The following is a 20,022-nucleotide window of genomic DNA, read 5'->3' on the forward strand; positions in this document are numbered from 1 at the left end:
GTGTTTTTCCTGCATAGCGATTTCCAGTGTTAAGCTGATTACAGTGTTTTACCTATTTATACAGCAGAGTGAATTCTTTTTTGCTGGAGTGATTCAGGGTCGGGTACTACAGCAGGAGGTGGGATTTGATCCTATGTCCCCTGGGTACAAAGGCAGAAGTTCTAACCGCTATGATATCAACTTCTCCAACAGTAGAAGAAATACATCATCTGCTGACCAGTAAAAGACAATTCTTGGATTCTTAAAAATTTGAAATTGCACCCATGCTATTGCTTCTTTGTGTACGATTAAGTGTTGTTCAGCAAAACGAGTCTTCACACTGTGAACAAATTCAGTTTTGCAACACGGCAACAAATTGTTGCCGTAGCAGCCTGTTGCAGTAATTAGGTTGACTGAGCGATACAATAGCTTTACCACAATCAGGAGAGAGCCAGTTTTCTGTGTTGTGTTCCTGCACCCCTGTTCTTTCATCTTAAGACCTGCACAGCTAAAAGCAGATCCCACAAAACACCCACACTCCCATTACTGATCGCTGGGCTTTGCCACAAAGCGCTGTGATAATGTGTAGCAACGGAAAATCAGCCTCAAGTGTTCCTTCTGCATCCTCGCTAAGGATGTTTTCTGTGGATTCATGTTTTGACGAAAGGGCGTCGTATTATCGCTTGTCGACGCTGCACTACATTGACTAATTTGGGTTTTGGGAATGGCCATTTTGAACTGGACCGAAAGGTTTGTAAATTGAAAAATTGTCCCACGTCGGGCTCCATGTTGATGCCCGTCATCGTGGCGTGTGATGTTATTCAAAGATGGCTCTTAAGACTTTGATAATGGCCTAAGACGGATTTGTGAGACTGAATGGGTTTTTAAAAAAAAAAAAAAAAAAAGAGATGATATGTTGCCCCTGGCTCTGATCAGGTGTGCAGAAACAATGTGACGGCTGATCTTTGTGCTCCGGAGAGCGTCTGTACCTCATGGCAAAAAAGGATGTTGTGAGTTTAATTTCCTGGTTCATGGATGCCCAAGCAGATTGTTGCCTAATGATGTAAGACATCTACTGGTGCCTGCAGAAGCTGTTATCAGTCACAGTTTTGCTGATGTTTGTGGCGATAAAACTGCGAGGTGCATGCTGTGATTGATTAACTAATGAACCTTACCCTGAACAATTAATTGGTTCTTGGATAATGAACTTCCTAGATACCTCCGAAAACAGTTCTGTGAAGAATAAGAGTTTGATTTAATTAGTTGATAACCACCTGAACTGAACATCTTGTACGAGGTAGGGTTGCATTTGTAACTACTTGCGTGTCTTTGTTTTGTTTTACTTCAGTCAAATTATGTTCTGTTGGGTGTTGAGTTACAGCTGTTTGTCCATTTCTTCATGTTTAAACGATCTGTCTACAGAGGAGTTTGATGGGTTTTTTAAGGCTGCCTTTTATGCAGTTAGAGCGCAAAAGGGAAATGCATTGTACAGCATTAAACAATGCTGAAATGTTAATGTTAAATGTTCAACATTTAAACTGATGTGAATGTAGAACTTAACCGAGATGTGCCTATCGAACATTAATGGAAAGAGTTGTGTCCATTATGTGGATGTTGAGAGTATCAGTGTTCAGTCTTGAAGTCATTGAATTTTAGCTTGTGCAGAAAAAAAGGCATTGCAAGTCTTTGAACAAAATTACACACACACACACACACACACACATGCATATATATATATATATATATATATATATATATATATTTGTAAATGCACTGGCATTATATAGTTTTCAGTTTAGCTGATCTCCATAGGTTAAGATGTACTTTTGGCACATCCAGAGCCATCAGTAAAGCCTCTTGACCAATGCAACTTGGTGATTAAAAAAAAGTACAGGCATCTGTTCATGTTTCTTTTTCCTACATGTTTTAATTGTGTGATGCAACAATAAAAACAAAACTTACTGCTCTTTAATGAACATTACCATCTGTGGTTTCTAGGGTTAAAAAAAAAAAAAAGTTTTAGATTTGAGGAACAGGATCATACTCTTGGCAAAATGAATCTTTTCCCCCCTCCCTGTCTTTTAAAAGCTGTTCTTAATTTTATCATCAAGATTTCCAGATGTGTAGGCAGAACTGGCCAATTAGTGGCAATTATCTGGAGTACATGAATTGGCAATAATATTGGGTTAGGATGCCAACATCATCCCACCCCCACTCAAAGCAGTTATGTTTCTTGCCTCCTATATCTACATATGTAATCCATGCTTATTCCTTTTTCACGTTTCTTGAAACCTTGTATCTACTGTTTTGTATTTCTCTTTCCCTACTGAAGTTTCTGAAGTGAGTGTTCGCGAAGAAGAGTCACGTAAGTCCCTGCAGTCTGAGCGCCCACTGGGTACCGTGATGTCAGTGTGTTGTGTCCGTTTGTTTGATTTCCTGTAGAGTAAGGAGAGATGTCCCCTTGAGGACATGGTCCTCCATGGTCCATATAGTCCATAAGATTTACTTTGGGACTTTCAGGAGCAGATTTTTTTTTCTTTTTTTTTTTCCCCTCCTCTCCTCCTCCTTAAATTTCTGCTTTCTATAAGCCTCGGTACCAAAACTCAGAATTTCTGCCCACCCGTTTTAAATCTTTAAGTGTGATTATGAAGAAAAGACAACAGTTTACATCTCCCTCTTCTCAGGTCATTTCTTTTAGGCTTTTACAGGTTACATTGAGTACAAAAGTTTCTTTCTACATTTTAATTAAATATGATGTATTAAAAAACATGCTTTACTGGTCCTGACTCTCCCGGAGACTAAACCACCCCGTTCCGTTCAGACTTCCCTCTTCCTACCCTGCTTAGTGAAGCACAGTAATTGGTGTACCAGACAATTATCTATACTCTTTGTGATGCACATTTTGTTCTCTTAATCTGGTGTCTTAAATAATTAGTTGCACTGATACCCCTTTGTTCCTCTGTGCCAAGCAAAGGGGAAAGGTCCATATTGGGGATTACTATGTTTATTTTAACACACTGAGTAATCAAAGCAGAAAGCTATTTACATGTACAGTCTTTTTTTTTGCAGTAATTATCATAATACTGCCCAGATTTTAGCTCAAATAAAGGGCAGCGAAGGCAGTCCAAAGCATCACCTATATAGCTGAAGAGTAATATTTTAAGTCTCTCGAAGCGTGCAGAACATGACAGTTCCACCAATGGTTACACTCATGAGCCATCAGATAATCTGCCTTAAGGCCATTGTCAATCCACATGTCCAGTTCGCAGTGTGCTTTGACAGGGCTTAAATATACTGCGCTGCCTAAGTACATTGTGGGAGCACGTGTTTAACACCTATAGCATGGAGGCTCTTACTGTACCACTCTGGCTTCTTTCAGTGGTGACGTTAAACCAGGGATTTCTTGTGCCCTGTTTTTTGCTTTGTTTGGCTCCTCACTGCATCACTTTCACTTAGTTGGACATATGCTTATACACACACTGCAATGTCACTCTGTTTTTGCCAGAGAGGAGGAGGTGAAAAAAAAATCAGGCTTTATTCATTTGTGTTTTTCTTGCATAGTCATTTGGAACTGAACCTGCATGTTGCCAGTTCAAGTCCCATGAATGCAATTCCAGTACAGTACTCTTGAGTATTGTAAAAGCCCCCCCCCCAATGTTTAAGCACTGAATTTGCTAAATTGCATCACAGGGGTAAACAGGGGAACAACTGATACAACAGCCATATAGCCTTCATCAGTGGCTTTGGACAAAAGTATGAAGTAATTGTATCTATTTTTTTTTCTTCATTTTATTTATTTATTTTTTTATGTATTCTTTAGTATGTTGTGGATTTGTCAGATTTGTTTACATAGGACAATCACCCCCTGGCCTAGTATTATTAGCCTGAAAAGCTTCACATGTGTGCATAAGAGCAAAGAAAGTAAAAAGTGGTGCTGCACATGTGGACAATTCCACCTTTTCACAATTCCATCTTTTTTTTTTTTTTTAAGAGCCTATTGTGACTAATTTTTCCATGAGGATGTTGCTGCAGGGAGGACCAGACAGTCAATGATTGTTTATATCACTGAAAACTAAATATCATACAATAGTTGTGATTTGCTCCTTCTGGTATGTGAACTGGCTGCCCTTTGTAACCACTTTAATATCCAGGGAACCTCCTCAGTTCAAGTTTTTTATTTCAAGTTTTAGCATCTATGTGTGTATCATTTTCAGCCAAGAAAATGGAAGATGAGCAGGAGGAGAAAAAATCCATGAAGAAGAGAATCAAAGAACTTAAAGTCTTGGATTCAAAGATAGCCCAGAATCTATGTAAGTGTACTTTTTCTTTCACTTGTTTGCTTTATTTTTACATCGCAGATGTCTTTGTTAGTCAGAACTGTAGTCCATAGTTTATTCTAATAACAGACATTAAAGAATTAAAGTACTTTGTTTTATTACATTTTTCTGTTGACCATTATGAGCTTATGATTAACCACTTTGTTTGCATTTTTCTTTTTTAAAACATGTTTTCAGCACCTCTTCATTGTGCACAGCTTAGGAAGTTTTTTGCCTGCAGTGACTCACTTGAAATATAACTCTGTAAATGTATCATAGGTACCACTTAACCTCTGGGGATGGAAAACATACAGAAGTCAGTTTAATTCTCACGTTGAACTGAAATGTGCTTATTGATATGAAAAGCTATGAAAGTGAAAATCTATGAAAACTGTAAAATGTTTTAATTTTTAAAATATTTTAAATGGTTTTTATAGTAATTAAATGTTTTTCTAAAAATCACTATTTCCCTTGTTTTGCAGCAGTTACTTCACCACTCATAATCCAGATAATTTAATGTATAATATGGATTTACATTTACATAGTGAAGCTCTGCATTATTCATGTTTGCACAGGAAATCGGTGTGTTCTTTTGTTGAGCTTCCAGATTTATAAAAAAAATTCAGTCATTCATTGGTGGAAACATTTTACATATCTGCCTTATATTTTGTATATTATGACATTCTTTTGTTCACTCCAGCAGTAGTTGCTTCTGTATTGTTTCTGAACTACTTATTAAAATGCAAACATATTGATCTTCATAGTTCATATAGCTGCAACATTTTGTTTGTTGCTGAATTATCGTCTTGCTCTGTAGTTCTGCCTCTTCAGGAGTTCTGCATTTTTAGCACTTTCATTGTATTTGTATCATTTATGTCCGCCACTCTCTCATACAGTTTGATTTATCTACATCCCGTGGTATCGTAGGAGATTCTTTTATGTTGCTTGACATTTCCCATTTAAAGCGTTACATCTGGAGTCACAATCTTTATATTTCTGCATGTTTAATAGTCCTGCTTCTGTTCATCTTGCGAAGTTCAATCAAACTGTGTTTCTACAATGTGGAAAAGAAGAAGCCTGTCATGTGATGTGTATCATTATACTTAGTTCATTCCCACTAGAAACATGAAATATAGTAACGCCTTTGAGAAACGGTGTATCCTAAGCATGGGAGTGAAACTGTTTCTGTGGAGAAGTTATATAGACCTTAGATTCTCTGAATCCGTCTCCTCAACCCACACTCTCTGCACTTTCAGCTGCATATTAAAAAATCTTTAAATCACTAAATGATGTTTCTACTACATAGACAAGTGATCTTTATTTCAGGAGTAGAAGTTTGTGATGTAACTGAAAAATCAATTATATGTTTTGCTGTGGGCAGCAAACCACAGGCCTTTATAACCAGTGTATTACACTGAACAAAGTAGTTAACCTAATGTCACTCCAGATATGTCCAAATTTATGGTTTTAAAAGCTTGATTCAGCATGTTATCAAGATATTAGATATTTAAATTCAATGTAAAACGGTAAAGCTCAGTTTAATCAGTTTTGCTGCTGTGCAGTAAAAATATCGGCTGAATTTTATCCCATTTGGAAAACTTAATCAGAAACGCATTCTAGCTCTGAATAAGATTTAAATTTCATGTGGTATTGCCACTGTTTCAGATCATGGGCTGAGGTCCCAAATTAAAGGTTTTGAGAATTTTAGCCCTTGGTATGATGCTTTCATTTTCACTAAGCTCTGTCATGCCTTCAAACTTCTAGCTATCTTTTTGGGCTCCTTCCGAATGCCTTACGAGGAGATCAAGAGGATGGTGCTGGAGGTGGACGAGGAGCAGCTGACTGAGCCCCTGATACAAGTAGGCGGACTGTGTGTGAAAGCTGTAGCCAAGGGCAGATGGAGCGTGTGCCAGCATTGCCAGCAATAGGCGGACGACTGCGGCTCGCAGCAGCAGCACACGTGTTAAACAATTGTTTTAACTCACTTGCTTACCGAAGACTTATAAAAACATTACCAGCTTCATACTTCAATACTTAACACCATACTACACTCATAATAAAGATATAATGAATGCAAAGTCACATAGGAATCAAAAGTACTGTACATATTAATATATGGCCAAAAGAGTTTTGTGGTTGACTTGGGAAGAATCAGAGGGGGAAACAGGACATACAAGATTAACTTACCCATTTATTAACCATCTGTCTCATAAATAAGTTACCACTGACATTTTAAGATCTCTTATCAAACCGCCATCCTTGTGAAATTCAAACAAAACAATCTTTGTGTCCAGGCTAATTGAATACGAACAATGGGTTTGACTCACTTGATTTCTATGCCGGGACTGTTGTGTGCATGCAGCCGAAGTCTGCAGTAAAGGCACCTCGATGCCCAGCGGTGCTTTCTCTACTTCATTTTTGCCCCCATTTCCCTGTTCAATTAGAGGAACCTGGCTTTTGAACATGGCTTTGTGTCTCCCTGGCTTGTCCACCTTTCTAGATTTTGAAAGGAGCTCATCTATATACTGCGTGTTTCAGCCGTGCACATGCCTGCGTTAAAAATATCAGCACCATGAAAGAGTTCCGTAAAAGGCAGAGAATAGATACGTTTTCTTTTTTCTCCTTCTTCTCAGTTGTTCCTCAGGAACTGGTTGTATTATTATATTCAGCGTACTGTTAAACAAGGTTTAATTAGGTGTTAAATTAAATGGATTGGAAACATTACACAGGAAATTGTCTTCAGTGCAGAAGAAAAACTCTTTATTCATACCTAAACAATATACCAATACATGTTTAAATAGTTGAAATTGCCATTAATTCATATACTGTTTAAAGTGTTGGTGTTAATGGCCTGTGACTTCTATATGAGATTATGTCAGCTTGCTACTGCTTTGAATATCTCAAGGTAGCAAAACATTTCTGGATGTACAAATTGTGGTGCTGAAGATCATCATAAAAGAATTGCCTCTATTGTTTCAACACTCTATCGGCTTGCTCTGGTTTTCATGTCTTTGGTTTCCACCAGGGGGGTATTAGCATTACTTGGTAGTGTTAATATTAAACATTAATAAGTAATTCATTTCATGTCTGACACTTAAGAGAGTCCTACATTTACAATTATTTATTCAGGAGACGCTTTTCTCCAAAGCGATGTACATCTCATAGAAAATACAATCTGTACATTACATTAGGAGAAAGAGACTTAGTTGGAGATGTGTGATTCTTAACTAGTTTCTTTCCCCGTATGCACCAATGCTCGTCACACAAGTAGCTGCATAAAACTTTATCAGAATTTTATCAGCATATTGATGATTGCTGATCACCTACCTAGTATTTTTTTTTTTTAGATGCATATAAACATTTACGTTACATTACAGGAGTAGCTGCGTAAACCTATACAAACCAGTTTTGCCAAACTGTACAGGACAGGAGTCCGCAGGGTTTAACGTTCAAGTCACGGGCAGGACTATTGTCCTCAGGCAAAACACTTAATGTTACGCCCACAACCAGTCTGAAAATCTGTGAAGTGGTTACACATCTTTACCAGAGTACTGTGTCTTGAGAACACTGGAATCAGTGAATTGACTGCACTCTGTTGTCTTTGTCCTTTCTGTCTAAACAGAATCTGGTGAAGCATCTTCCTGAGCAGGAGCAGCTCAATGCCTTGGCGAAATACAAAAGCGACTATGCCAACCTTTCAGAACCAGAGCAGTTTGGTGTTGTGGTGAGTACACATCCCTGAGCTCCTTGTCTTGTTTGCTTGTTTATTCTTTATTTTTTTTTCTTCTTTGTCATGACAAGAAGAAAATACTAAACAAAAAATTGTCTTTAATAAAAACTTTGAGGAGATCAAAAAACGCTTTATTAAACAAAAATGTCAAATATATTTTGAACAAAAAAATATTTTTAATTACTTGTGTCTGGATGATTGGAAAAAAGAATGATTTACTTCTACAGAGAAAATGTTTTAATTTGTTGAATTCTCATTAAAAGTAATTTGTGAAAGTCATTTTATCTGAAAGTCATGTTAATTTATCCAAGTCATGTTAATTTTTACAACACAAATTAAATGCAGCCCAAGGCAGATGTTTTCCCCTTCCATTGCAAAATTGACTTGTAACTAAGTAATGAACATGGTCAAAGGGCAGTTTTTCCATTGCTCATTCTGATCTAAACTGTGCAATTAGTGTCTTCATGTTCTTGATTTTATAGCAGCAAATTGTTGCTAAAACACCATTTTCAATATACGTAAACAAAAAAATCAAGTTGTATATACTATTTTTCGAGACAAAGTGCACATGGCAGAAGTGTTTAAAATCATTTCTTTAAAAAAAAATAACTTGTTTCCTGTATACTTTTGAAATTGCAGATAGGTGGGATTTATTTAATTTAGCAGACCATATTTCTCAGAGACTTAGCTTACCTTGGTCCAAAGTAACTTAATGTTTGGGGTGAGTGTTTAAAATGATCTGTTTCTGCCTGAATGAATCTTGAAATATGATCTGAGCTTCATCAAAGTAATAAACTAACAAAATATTAAACACACCTAACATTGTACATTTCCATATCTCTATGGAACACTCATTGACTCTTTAAATTGTCAAGGTTATTGATGGGAAAAGTATGTGAACCTAGGAAAATGACATCTTGAAAAGAGGGTAATTGGGGTGAGGGATTCTAATCAATTCAGCTTTAGGTTTGACCTGCCCTACCGTGTAAAAAGAACACACGATTTTTGGTTGCCTGCACGTCATAACAGAATATTGTTAGAATGTAATACGGCCAAATTTAAAGCGATTTCCATTCGTGTCGGAATTAAAATTGACAAAGCTCAGAAGACTGGAACGGGTTACAAAAGCATTATAACAATTTTCAAGTTGTATCAGGAATTTTTACAGCACAATGTCAGGGCATGTGTTTGTGATCGAAAGCTCGAAAGAAGTTAGGTCATGCAACGTAATAGTGGTTCAAAACACAGAGGTAAATCAACAAGAAAGTGGCTCAAACAGAAGAAATTCCATATTTTAGAATGCCCAAGTGTGAGTCCTGAACACAGTCCCGTGCCGTGGTGTGATCTGAAGTAGACTCTTCAAGAAAAATATAAAAATATACATGAATTGAAACATGTAGAGGAATGGGCTGAAATATGTACTTATTTATGTGCAGGTCTGAGCAGCATCTACTGAATGTGTTTGGTTGCGGTTATTGCCAATAAAGGGGGTTCTGCTGGTTACTAAATATGTGTTCACATACATTTTCCATCAGCGACCTTGAAAGCCTAAACCATTTTTCACTAAAGATATGCTTGTGTAAAATGTCCATTTGTTCAATAAGACACTATTATTTTGATTTAGATGAGGGTCAGATGACATTTTTAGAGCGATATGTGCAGAAATCCAGAATTGCAATTTACAAACTTTTCCCTCAAAACTGTACATGGTATGTGATGGAACTTTTAGAGAAGCCCAAACCTGAGCAGATGTACACCCAGGAACATCTTCTGTTCAGGTGTTTAACCTGTAAAAGTTTGACTCTGTGACTGATCTTGCTCTGCTTAAGCACCTGTGTAGAACTTCCTTGTTTGGTGTCTTTTCTTTATTCTTTCCTGAAACTTACAGGCTTCTGATCAACTCTTCCAGTAAGAATATATAACTAGCCCAGTTTGCCTTACCATTTTATACTGGATTGAAGGAACTGCAGGTGTGGGATGTTGTTCCCTTAGCTGATATAATTATTCAAAAGTATTTACAACCATTCAGTATTTTGAAGTGTATGCTACTCATGCAATAAGTCAACTTAAAAAAGAACATACATTCTAAAATTGAGATGTACATCAAAGTGGATATAATAAATATGACAGATAAAATTGTTATTCCTTGCATTTACAAGGAATATATAGAGCAGTGCTCTTTTGCTGATTTCTGAGGAATTGTGCCATTTAGTTTATTCATAATTGTGAAATTTTTTGTGCTTTCGTTGAAATATGTTTATTCTTAATGGAACTTGACATGTAAAGAATGCCTTTCTCTTTAATATACAGTAAATACCCTTTCTTTAGGTTTTAAACATGTTTTGAATTTTTGGTGCTCTTGAGCACTAGTTAGTAAGCGACTCCTTCTCAGGGTAGCAGAATACTTGAGCTTTTCTGGCTGTATGTGCATAGATTGTTAATCCATTTTATATATGTAGTAATTCAAAGTGGTTTACCATGTGGTGGGGAGATGGAAATGTAAGAGGAATTCAAACATTGGAGGCCTCGACAATTATGGCTCAGTCAGGGCTTCTTGAGGCTCTACTCCCAGGCCCTGGAGGGCGTCTCTCTGGGCTATTAAGGTTTAAAGAACGTTTAGTCTCCTCCAGTTCAGTGTCTGTTGTGCTTGGTTGGCCACAAAACAGCCTCCATTTCATGCTGCTGCCATCTCCGCCCTCTTTTCACACTATGAATCAACTGGTGCCATTTGTGCAGGGCTTAGCGCATATCCACTGGCAACGCAAAGGCACCTGACGCAGTTGGAGCCATGTGCTAAGAGCGACCTTGGTACAAATCCCTCCTGATTTGCCCCCTTTCTTTGGTGGAACAAAGCTAGTTCATTCCGGTCAGAGTCGAGTGGCACTGCCTAGATTCTAACTGTGACCTGGTGCATACAACTAAGTGTCAACTCCTCTTTTGAAGAAATCAAGCATATTCTTGAGCAGTGCAATATTTTCACGTACAATGTGATGTCTGTTTGTGTCACTGCTCCTTCATAATCTAGACTGTTTTGTATTTTCTCAGCTTGGGGGTTAAAAAGGTTATATAGATAAAGATCCAGTCTCCCACGCTCAGGGAGATTAATTTATGATGGCCTGTTGATATGTGCATTCTTTTTCACCTCAGTCAACAGAATATTACTGCACTGTATCTTCAAAAGCTCTAAAAGAACATTTTAGGTTACAACTTTTTGTCCACTCTTTACTGTATAGAGATGTGTGCTCTTTATTTTTTCTTCAATAACGTACACTTTATTGTCACCATTTTAATGTTCACTAAGAAAGATTTTGCACTTTCTTCCACAATGTCTCAAACTGAGATTCTAACAGCCTCCATGTAAATTTGGGACTCTGTGCCCAAAGAAATGTTATCGTGCTGGCAGACAGTATGAGGCCTTAATTACTTTTCACGTTGTACATTGTTCACACTTCATAATAAGGCCGGAGCCGGTGCTCAAGGCACAGATCATATTTCTGAATGAGACCTTTTTTGAAATTCACCATCTGATATTTACTACTCTTCAAAGTAATGCATTTCAGAAATAAATCATAAGCTTGAAAATAGTGTGAAGCTGTAGCATTGTAGAAATGGCACAGAATTTAATCAGCCACAGTCATAGACATTATTGCAGCTACAGCATGTTGTAATGGATGTGATGTAAGTAACCATGGAGAATTGGCATTTCATGGCGAGAAGGGAATGTCTCTCTCTGTGTAAAAAGGAGAACTTAAAGTGGCCAGGCAAACTTCCCAGCAGAGATGGTCACATGGCACAGAGAGAAATAAACTGCCATTGCTTTTTTACAGTTTTTATAACAGGTCTTTAAAGTGGCGAAATGTGCTTCTGCTGCAGGTTTTAACATGTGATTTTACCTGCTGTTGTTTGAGAAAATGCCACTGTCTCTCTCTCACTCACACACACACACACACACACACACACACACACACAATATCATCTGAAACCACCTGTCCCATGCAGGGTTGCGGTGAGCCCAACCCAGCAATACAGGGCGTAAGGCTGGAGGGGGAGGGGACACACCTCGGATGGGATGCCAGTCCGTCACAAGGCACCCCAAGTGGCACTCGAACCCCAGACCCACCGGAGAGCAGAACCCGGTCAAGCCCACTGCGCCCCCGCCCCCAAAATGCCACTATATACAGTCATCCACACCCCCCCCCCACTATTCATTTTCCTAATATCCTATTTTCTTTTTTTATGTATCCCCTCTGTTATTGTTCATGCCACTCTTCATTAGTTGGGCCAGGTTTTCGTTTGTCGGGGTTGCGACACCCAGGTGACATTTGGTCTGATGTCATAAACAGACCACATTTTGAAAGTTGTGCCAAGCATCTGAGTGGGAGAGATCGAGATGCACTGCACCGTAAGAGCAAAGAACTCTGTATTCTACAGTCTGACTTGCACTCAAGAGCACGGTCACGGCCAAATTCGGCATTATCGGGCTGATGAGGACTAGTTGCGGTGACGCTATTTAAATGGACAGTCGCATGACTAGAGTGTGGGACTAATAAATAACGATGCTCCCTGCCTGATTCTCCCAGTTTACAGTTCCTTTTTGTTTCTGTTTTATAGTTTAATAAAGAACCCTGTCAATCCATCTCACTATGAGTAGCTCATAGTTTGGAAAAAGCTGGCAGTGTTAAAGCATATAAAGCATGATGAAAGACAGAAATACTTCTATTGTTTGTCTAAAACCACAGTGCAAACTATGCATTGTGTAAGAGACCTAATAAAAGCAAGCGTTGAAAATGTCACCCTGTCCTTCAGCACCTGCCTTTCCCTGCTCTTCCATCAGTCTTTCGTTCTCAGAACAGTCTGCACTTACTATCACAATAAGATTATGAAATAATTTTTAATTTAATTATTTCTCTTTTAGTGTGTTACGCAACTTCTTTCTTATTACATATCATTTAGTCTGATTTTTAGGCAAATTTGAAATGGGCCGTGATGAATAGTGCTTTCATCGGCGCTGTGCACAGCAAACATTTCTTGAGAAAGATCTTCCTTGTTTTCAACAAATCTGCTAAGTATGGCTTTATGGAAAGTGTAACGAGCTTCGTGTGTTGTGCTTGTTTCGAGGGTACATTCAGCTTGGACCGGTGGTTAATTAGTTTTTCTTTAGAAAGTTGCACAAGTTAATCCCAAGCATTCTTGCAATGGTAGTTCAGTGCTGTCAGCTGTTCGTGAAAGGTCATGCCAGTGTTTTTGCAAGAAATGCTTTTCCATCTTCTTTGATGCTTAAACAGCCTACCACATTATGTAAAACACTGGGCTCTAAATCATTGCTTTTTAATCCCATGGTAATATTTCTATTATTTCATCTCGGTTCATTCGGCCTCTCCTTGACGCACTTTTCTCGCAGCGTCTAACACAGCTTCTTCTTTTCTCTAAATAATCTTTCATTTATTTGTACTTTGTTGTAGGTCACAGCTGCTTTAGGTGAAGGTGAGTGTAGAGTGGATGGAGCAGAGATAAAGAAACATGCCTCCCTGGTAACCAGTTTTAAACTTAAGTCATCTTCTTTGAAGTTCCCATAGAGGGAAGTTTCATTTGCATAACTTTTAAACCGTTGTGGTGTCTACAGGGGCTCAAAACTGACAGCAAATTGAGCTTGGGGACTTGGTTCCACTTCCTAATCGTCTGTCAAACTTTTGCGATTTCATGTAAATAGGGGTGACGGATGATCTTTCTGAGAAAGTTGATGTTATTGAATTTGATGGAAAAAGAGGAACAATGCCTATACTATAAACAGTTGTTAATGTACTAGTCGATGTCCCTTTTTTTAAACTAATATTTTATGTCGTTATTACTGTTTGTCATTGCCAGCTTTCATCCAATGCTTTTCTCAGTTTGCAAAGTTTATTTTTTTAATCAGTTTCTCTGTTTATGAAAATATTCCGTTCTTAACAGTGTGTTACACAGCGGGAGGTGATTTACACATGCTGTTAACATTATTATTATAGTTATTAAGCAGTAGAAAGGCATCATGAAGGGCTGTAATAATGTGGTAGCTAAAGGTTATTAAAATACAAACACACAGAGGTGAATTTAATTATATGTCTTACACAAGCAGAAATGCATTTTCGCATCATATACATGTATTATGTTGTGACAATTGAACATATTGGGAAAGAACATTCTACGAAGTACCTTTTCTGAAATCTGCAGTTTCCTCTATTCTGAAAGAAAGTAGTAAGGAAACGTACACTACATGTGGTATGTTACAACTAAGAACTGTTTTCAGATGTATTAATCTTCTTCTTTATGTGCTTATTTATGTGTGGGTAGCAATCAGGTTTTATTATGAAACATCTGCCTTTGGGTCTTTCAGATGTTTTGTAAACAGTGTTAAAGAAATAACCATTCGTGCTAGTATTAAAACTAATTTGGCTTAATGCGTTTTACCTGCTGTTTTTCATGTACAGATAAGTTTAGTGAAGCAGAGCCTATAATTATTTCTTATGACTGTATGAGCAAAATATTTAAATCATGCTTCATTTCCTTATGTCCATATTATTCCTTCACTGACTGCAAAACTTCCAGCCAAATACTGCTGAGACTATCAAGAATATGTTTTCAATTTTGTAGACATTTCTGTTTAAAAACTGCTTTAACTGAAATTCAGCAACCTGGCCTTAACTTTGACAAATGTATGATTGGCTGTTGAACTATATATTTGTCTGTGTGTAAGTTTACTTCAGTCTCCATTTTTTGTGTATTTGTGTTTCAAAGAATTAATGTAGAAGTTTTTATTCATGGTTAATAATTCCTACATGCAGCGCTCCTGTACTGGAGTATCTCTTAGGAATCTTGCCATTTAAATAAGGTGTTCTTCATAGCAGAGCAACAGTTGACTGTCCTCCCATCCCCAGATCAGCAGCGTGAAGAGGCTTCGTCCACGACTCAACTCCATCCTGTTTAAGCTGCAGTTCGAGGAGCAGGTCAATAACATCCGACCTGGCATCATGGCTGTAAACGTGGCCTGTGAGGAGATTCGCAAGAGCAGGAGCTTCAGCAAGGTGCTCGAGCTCGTCCTGCTCATTGGCAACTACATGAATGCCGGCTCTCGCAATGCGCAGTCCTATGGCTTCGAACTTGGCTCCCTCTGCAAAGTAAGCTTGTTTTATTTTCTCTTACAAGCTCTCCACAGACATTTGTTAAAGTTTATGCCTCAAAATTTCTCCTTTTACATTTTTCCCCAAATAGTTACTTATTTCAACATACATTATTATATTTATATTTGAACTCTTCAGTATAGCTGTTTGTTTGAAAAATGCCTTTTGAGCAAAATATTTCATCTGGAGAGTCTTCTGGCCCTTGCGCCAAAGAGAATGTACAGCTTTTTTTGTTTTTAATAGCAATTTTTATTGTATATTTATGTCATATAAATCATATATCATATCTTACATTTCATTTGTAGAATGAATGAGATCAGCTTATCCAAAAGTGGATTTTGGCATTTTTATGCTTATTTCCCTCTCATAATGAAGGTGTTCTTAGGAATTTGTTTTATGAGCAAATGTAATTTCTGCCAGAAATTTTGCATTTTGAGGACAGATATCAAATCCCTGTGTTATGTAGGTTCTCCTGCATATGTCTTGTCAGAGCTGTGTACCTGCAGGTCACCATTTCGTGCTGTTCAGTAGTCGGGAGGTACAGAAAATCCAGATCTGGTCCTTGTAAATGCAAAGAAATGCATTGCAAGCCAAAATAGAGGTATTAAATGAAACTCGTAAAGTTGCATTCTTGTAACTCAAATTGACGTATCTTTGTATGACTTATTTTAAAGAACGTGTTAAAAGTTGGGAAAACATAGGAAAACCTCTCAATCTGAGATAAATGCACAGAATTCTCTTAATTCTTTCCCACTCAAAACTGGCATTTTATTTGCATGAACTCCAACGAATTCTGGAATATCTGGACACCCTTCTGAAAGTTATTAGGAAGTGCTGCATGATCATACCTGTGACAAATTAGCTTTCTCTCTGTGTACTGTCTGTCTGTCTGTATGCCATTTTGACCCTGTGCTGTGTTTTAAAAAAAAAAAAAAAAAAAAAAAACAAAACAAAGTTGGCAATTAACTACATCGCAAATTATGCCATACCAATAGCACAAATGAGAGCGATTGCAAGTGTTACGAGTGATAATGGTAATTATGAAAATTGCCTGATTAAGTATTGTTCCAATAATTTTTTATTTCTTATAGTGCATTAAAAAATGCTTCTCAAAGTGTGTTACGGTAAAGTGTAAATATTTAGGTATAAGTAATGGAAATACAGAAATTGTAGGTGTTTTATCATTTATGATAAACATCAGTATTTAAAATACATTGGCATCCCATCCATTATCTACAACTGCATGTCTATTGCAGAAATGCTTTCGTGCAGACATTGTCTCTCATAAACATTGATGGTGGTCTAAAGTGACCTGTTCTAACTGAAACGTCTTTCGACTGTAGGAGGAAAGCAAAGCCACGCAAACATGAGGGGGACATGTAAACACAGGCTGAGCAGTGATCTCATTCAGAACCTTGGAACCCAGGATGCACCATGTCACAGGTCATCATGGCCTGAGAACAGAATAAAACTGCAAAATAAAGTAATAGTAGCAATATAATAGAAATAGGACAATACATTATGAGAGGGAAAGGAGATATAAAAAGGAGCAAATCAATAAACAGTTTAGAACATGTGGCTCTTAGACCTGGATTTAAAGGTGCCCAGAGCCATCAGGTGGAAACCACATTGCCAACCCCCCCCTTTCACTTTATGGGACATGTCAAGTGTCATCACTGCTGCAGCATTGCAGTTACTCAAGCCACTTCAAGTTATGGTCTTATAAGTGAACCTATAATTTCTCAAGAAAATATTTTGTTTTCTGGTTTAAGTAAATGACAACAGTTCTTTAGGAGAATTCACCTTACAAGCAGGTATTCAGAAAAGAGTTGTGAGATGGAAGCCTATAATTGCTTTGTTGAAATATTGCCTTCAGCCATGTTTTTTGTATACATTTTAAACATGTTCACATGGGATGACAAAAACAGGTTGAATATATTTTTAGGGATTTGGTAAGTGAATGATAAAAACTCCTCACTCTCAAGTAACATACATTTCAGATTATTTAACTTTACGTTTATTTAGCTGCTGATTTTCTCTAAAGCGACATAAATCTTTGATTATAAACTAAAGTTAAAATGTTTTGGTTTTTAAATCTCTAAGATCTCCATGCTTACAGATCTTTAAGATAAAACTGCTTTCCAGGAGCTTTGTATTCATTAATCACACTAATGTTCAGAGAAATGGGAGGCTTTGACTGGAAACAAAATCTCCCGGTGTTCAATTAAGTAGTATTTAGAAAATGGCCTTATGCAGCTTAATGTTGTTCATTATTGCTGTGCTGAAGGTTTGCATTAGAAGATAAATCCCAATTTTTGTGGAAGTCTGAAGTTCTTCAGTTTGAATGCAGAAAATGTTCCCACGTTCAGTTTTTCCTCACCCTTTATACCATATTCAACTCGAATATACTGGATCCCTGTAATGTAAGTCTCATCTGGAAAGTGAGGAAGACTGCAGTGAATAATGAGGTATTATCCAAGATGACACCTTATGGATTTACCTCTAAAAATACGTATGTGCCACATTAGCGGGAAAGTCGAGTGTTCCATTCGTTTACACATTACATGTAAGGACTGTCAGCTGAGTAGGGCCGAGTATGCCTCAGCTGTGCCCGAGGTAACTCAGTATGCCACCTTCCTGTCACCATCCAGGAAAATAATGTGCATATGATCCATTTTCTTAAATGCTTTTTTAGCCTGCCGTTGCAAAGAGTTGAATGGGTGGTGAGGTTCAGAGAATGTGTAATTCTTTTGTATTTTTCTTCTGTCCGTGTATTTTAGATGGCATTATTACCAGATGAAGAGTTCAGTCTAATGCACATGGGTGTCTTCCAGATCAGCCCCTGAGGATGCTTATTTTCAGGTAGCATGATTGGTCAGCAAAGAGCAAAGAACTGTCATTTAATTACTGGCAAGCTGTAATGCACTATTGAAAAAGCGCTGTTAAGTGCAGTTTCCACAGCAACATTCTGCTTGTTCATTAATCACAGAGAAGTCTTGTTAGAGCATGGTTCCCTCATTTTTGAACAGACCTACAAAAAGAGAAATTTGCAGTTATGGCCAGAAGTGATGGTGAAATGTTTTTGGCCTGGTAAACCAAATTAAAACTTTCTGCAGGCAGGTGAGTTGCGGACATTACTTGGCTTTCTTAGTGCATTTCTTTAGTTTATCATCTGTGAAAAGCTTAATTGGGGTTTCATCCTTATTTTGTATGTATCATTCACATAGAAAGCTATTGGTGTTCCTCTTAAGTATTGTTGTAATGTCCAAAGGAGCATTTTAAAAACAGCTTTTACTTTCGCTTTTTCTTAAATTGTTGTAGATAAGAGGGTTTCAGAGGCTTTTATAATTTGCCCCAAGAATGTTGGTGGCACCTACTCTTTTCATTTCACATTGAATTTAGTTGTGCATTGCACCCTTTTTTTAAAAAAAATAAATAAATAAATAAATAAATAAATAAATAAATAAATCTTTGTCATCTGATGTCCTCATAGAGGTTCAACAGCCTTGGCCTGTCTGCCAGCTGTGAGCCCTCCAGCAGACTCTGGGCTGAACACCCCTGTATGCACAAAGGTGTCGCTGAACATTTATAGTCTAATGTAAATTTACATTTATTTACTTAGCAGGCGCTTTTATCCAAAGCCACTTCCAATGAACTCTATGGAGTTTTATCAGCCCACAAACCTTATTCACTGTGGTGACTTACACTGCTAGATACACTACTTACAATGGGTCACTCATCCATACACCAGTGAAACACACTCTCTCTGTGTCACTCATACACTATGGGGGAACCTGAGAGCATGTCTTTGGACTGTGGGGGGGGGGACCAGAGCGCCCGGAGGAAACCCACACAGACACGGGGAGAACATGCAAATACCACACAGACTGAGCGGAGATTTAACTCCTGTCCTCTTGTACCACCCAGGCGCTGTGAGATAGTAGCACTACTCGCTGTGCCACCCAACTACTGAATTGTATTTCACTAATGCTGAAGTAGTTCTTTAATTTGTTGAAAATCAGTTAAATCACTTGTCCATCTACTTCCAGTAACTCATTCAGGGGGCAACTTGGAGCTCTCAGCTTACCTGAAAATGAATGAATAAAGCCCTGTTTTTTTTCCAAAATGACTTCCCATGGACACTATGTAGTGCAATCAGCCCACACCTTATACTCCTATATACACTACTTACAATGAGTCACTCATCCATACACTAGTGAAATACATTTTCTTTGTCAGTCATGCACACACAGTATGAGTATCAGTAAAAAATGTTAGTATCTCTGTAGATATACAGAACTTTAGCATTCACAGTGTGAGGTATTTTTAAAAGGATCAAATTTGTTTCTTTGGTTCACATTTTAATGGCTGCTGTGCAGAAAATCTTTCTCATAGGTGTAGAATTTTATAATGGGGAATGTACAGAAAACTTTTTTAATTTAAATTCATTCATTTAGCAGACACTTTTTGCCAAAATGACATACAGCTCAGACTAACTAGAAGTGCATTTAATCAAGAGAGAGGAAGATGCAGACACATGATTCTTGAAGTATGGTCACTTAGTGCAATAGCAGTGATTTTGCCAGCGCAAATTACACGAGCAGATGCCTACAGAATTGATAGGACGTGCAACTCCCCCCCCCCCCCCCCCCCCCCTTCTTTTAAAACTGATAATCAAGTAGGGTAACACGGTTGTGCAGTGAGTAGGACCGGTCATTTCAGGTGTCTGTTCAAATCCAGCTCAGACGTGTTGTCCCTGGGTTTCCTCCAGGTGCTCTAGATTCCTCCCATAAGTCCAAATATATTCAGTTTGGGGAAACTGGCAACGCTACATTGTCGTGTG

General features: G+C 37.8%; 1 protein-coding gene across 1 annotated transcript in view; it reads left to right on the top strand.

The window, feature by feature from the left end:
• Positions 1-20,022, top strand: part of LOC108918293 (protein diaphanous homolog 3-like) — a 204,922-nt gene that overhangs the window by 112,446 nt on the left and 72,454 nt on the right. Inside the window, exons 17-20 of the mRNA XM_018725417.2 lie at positions 4,194-4,289; positions 6,060-6,154; positions 7,918-8,019; positions 14,937-15,176. Coding sequence (XP_018580933.2) covers positions 4,194-4,289; positions 6,060-6,154; positions 7,918-8,019; positions 14,937-15,176 — 533 coding nt within the window. The remainder of the gene's footprint in view (positions 1-4,193; positions 4,290-6,059; positions 6,155-7,917; positions 8,020-14,936; positions 15,177-20,022) is intronic.

Source organism: Scleropages formosus, chromosome 14 (genome assembly GCF_900964775.1).
Source record: "Scleropages formosus chromosome 14, fSclFor1.1, whole genome shotgun sequence".
Taxonomy (NCBI): domain Eukaryota; kingdom Metazoa; phylum Chordata; class Actinopteri; order Osteoglossiformes; family Osteoglossidae; genus Scleropages; species Scleropages formosus.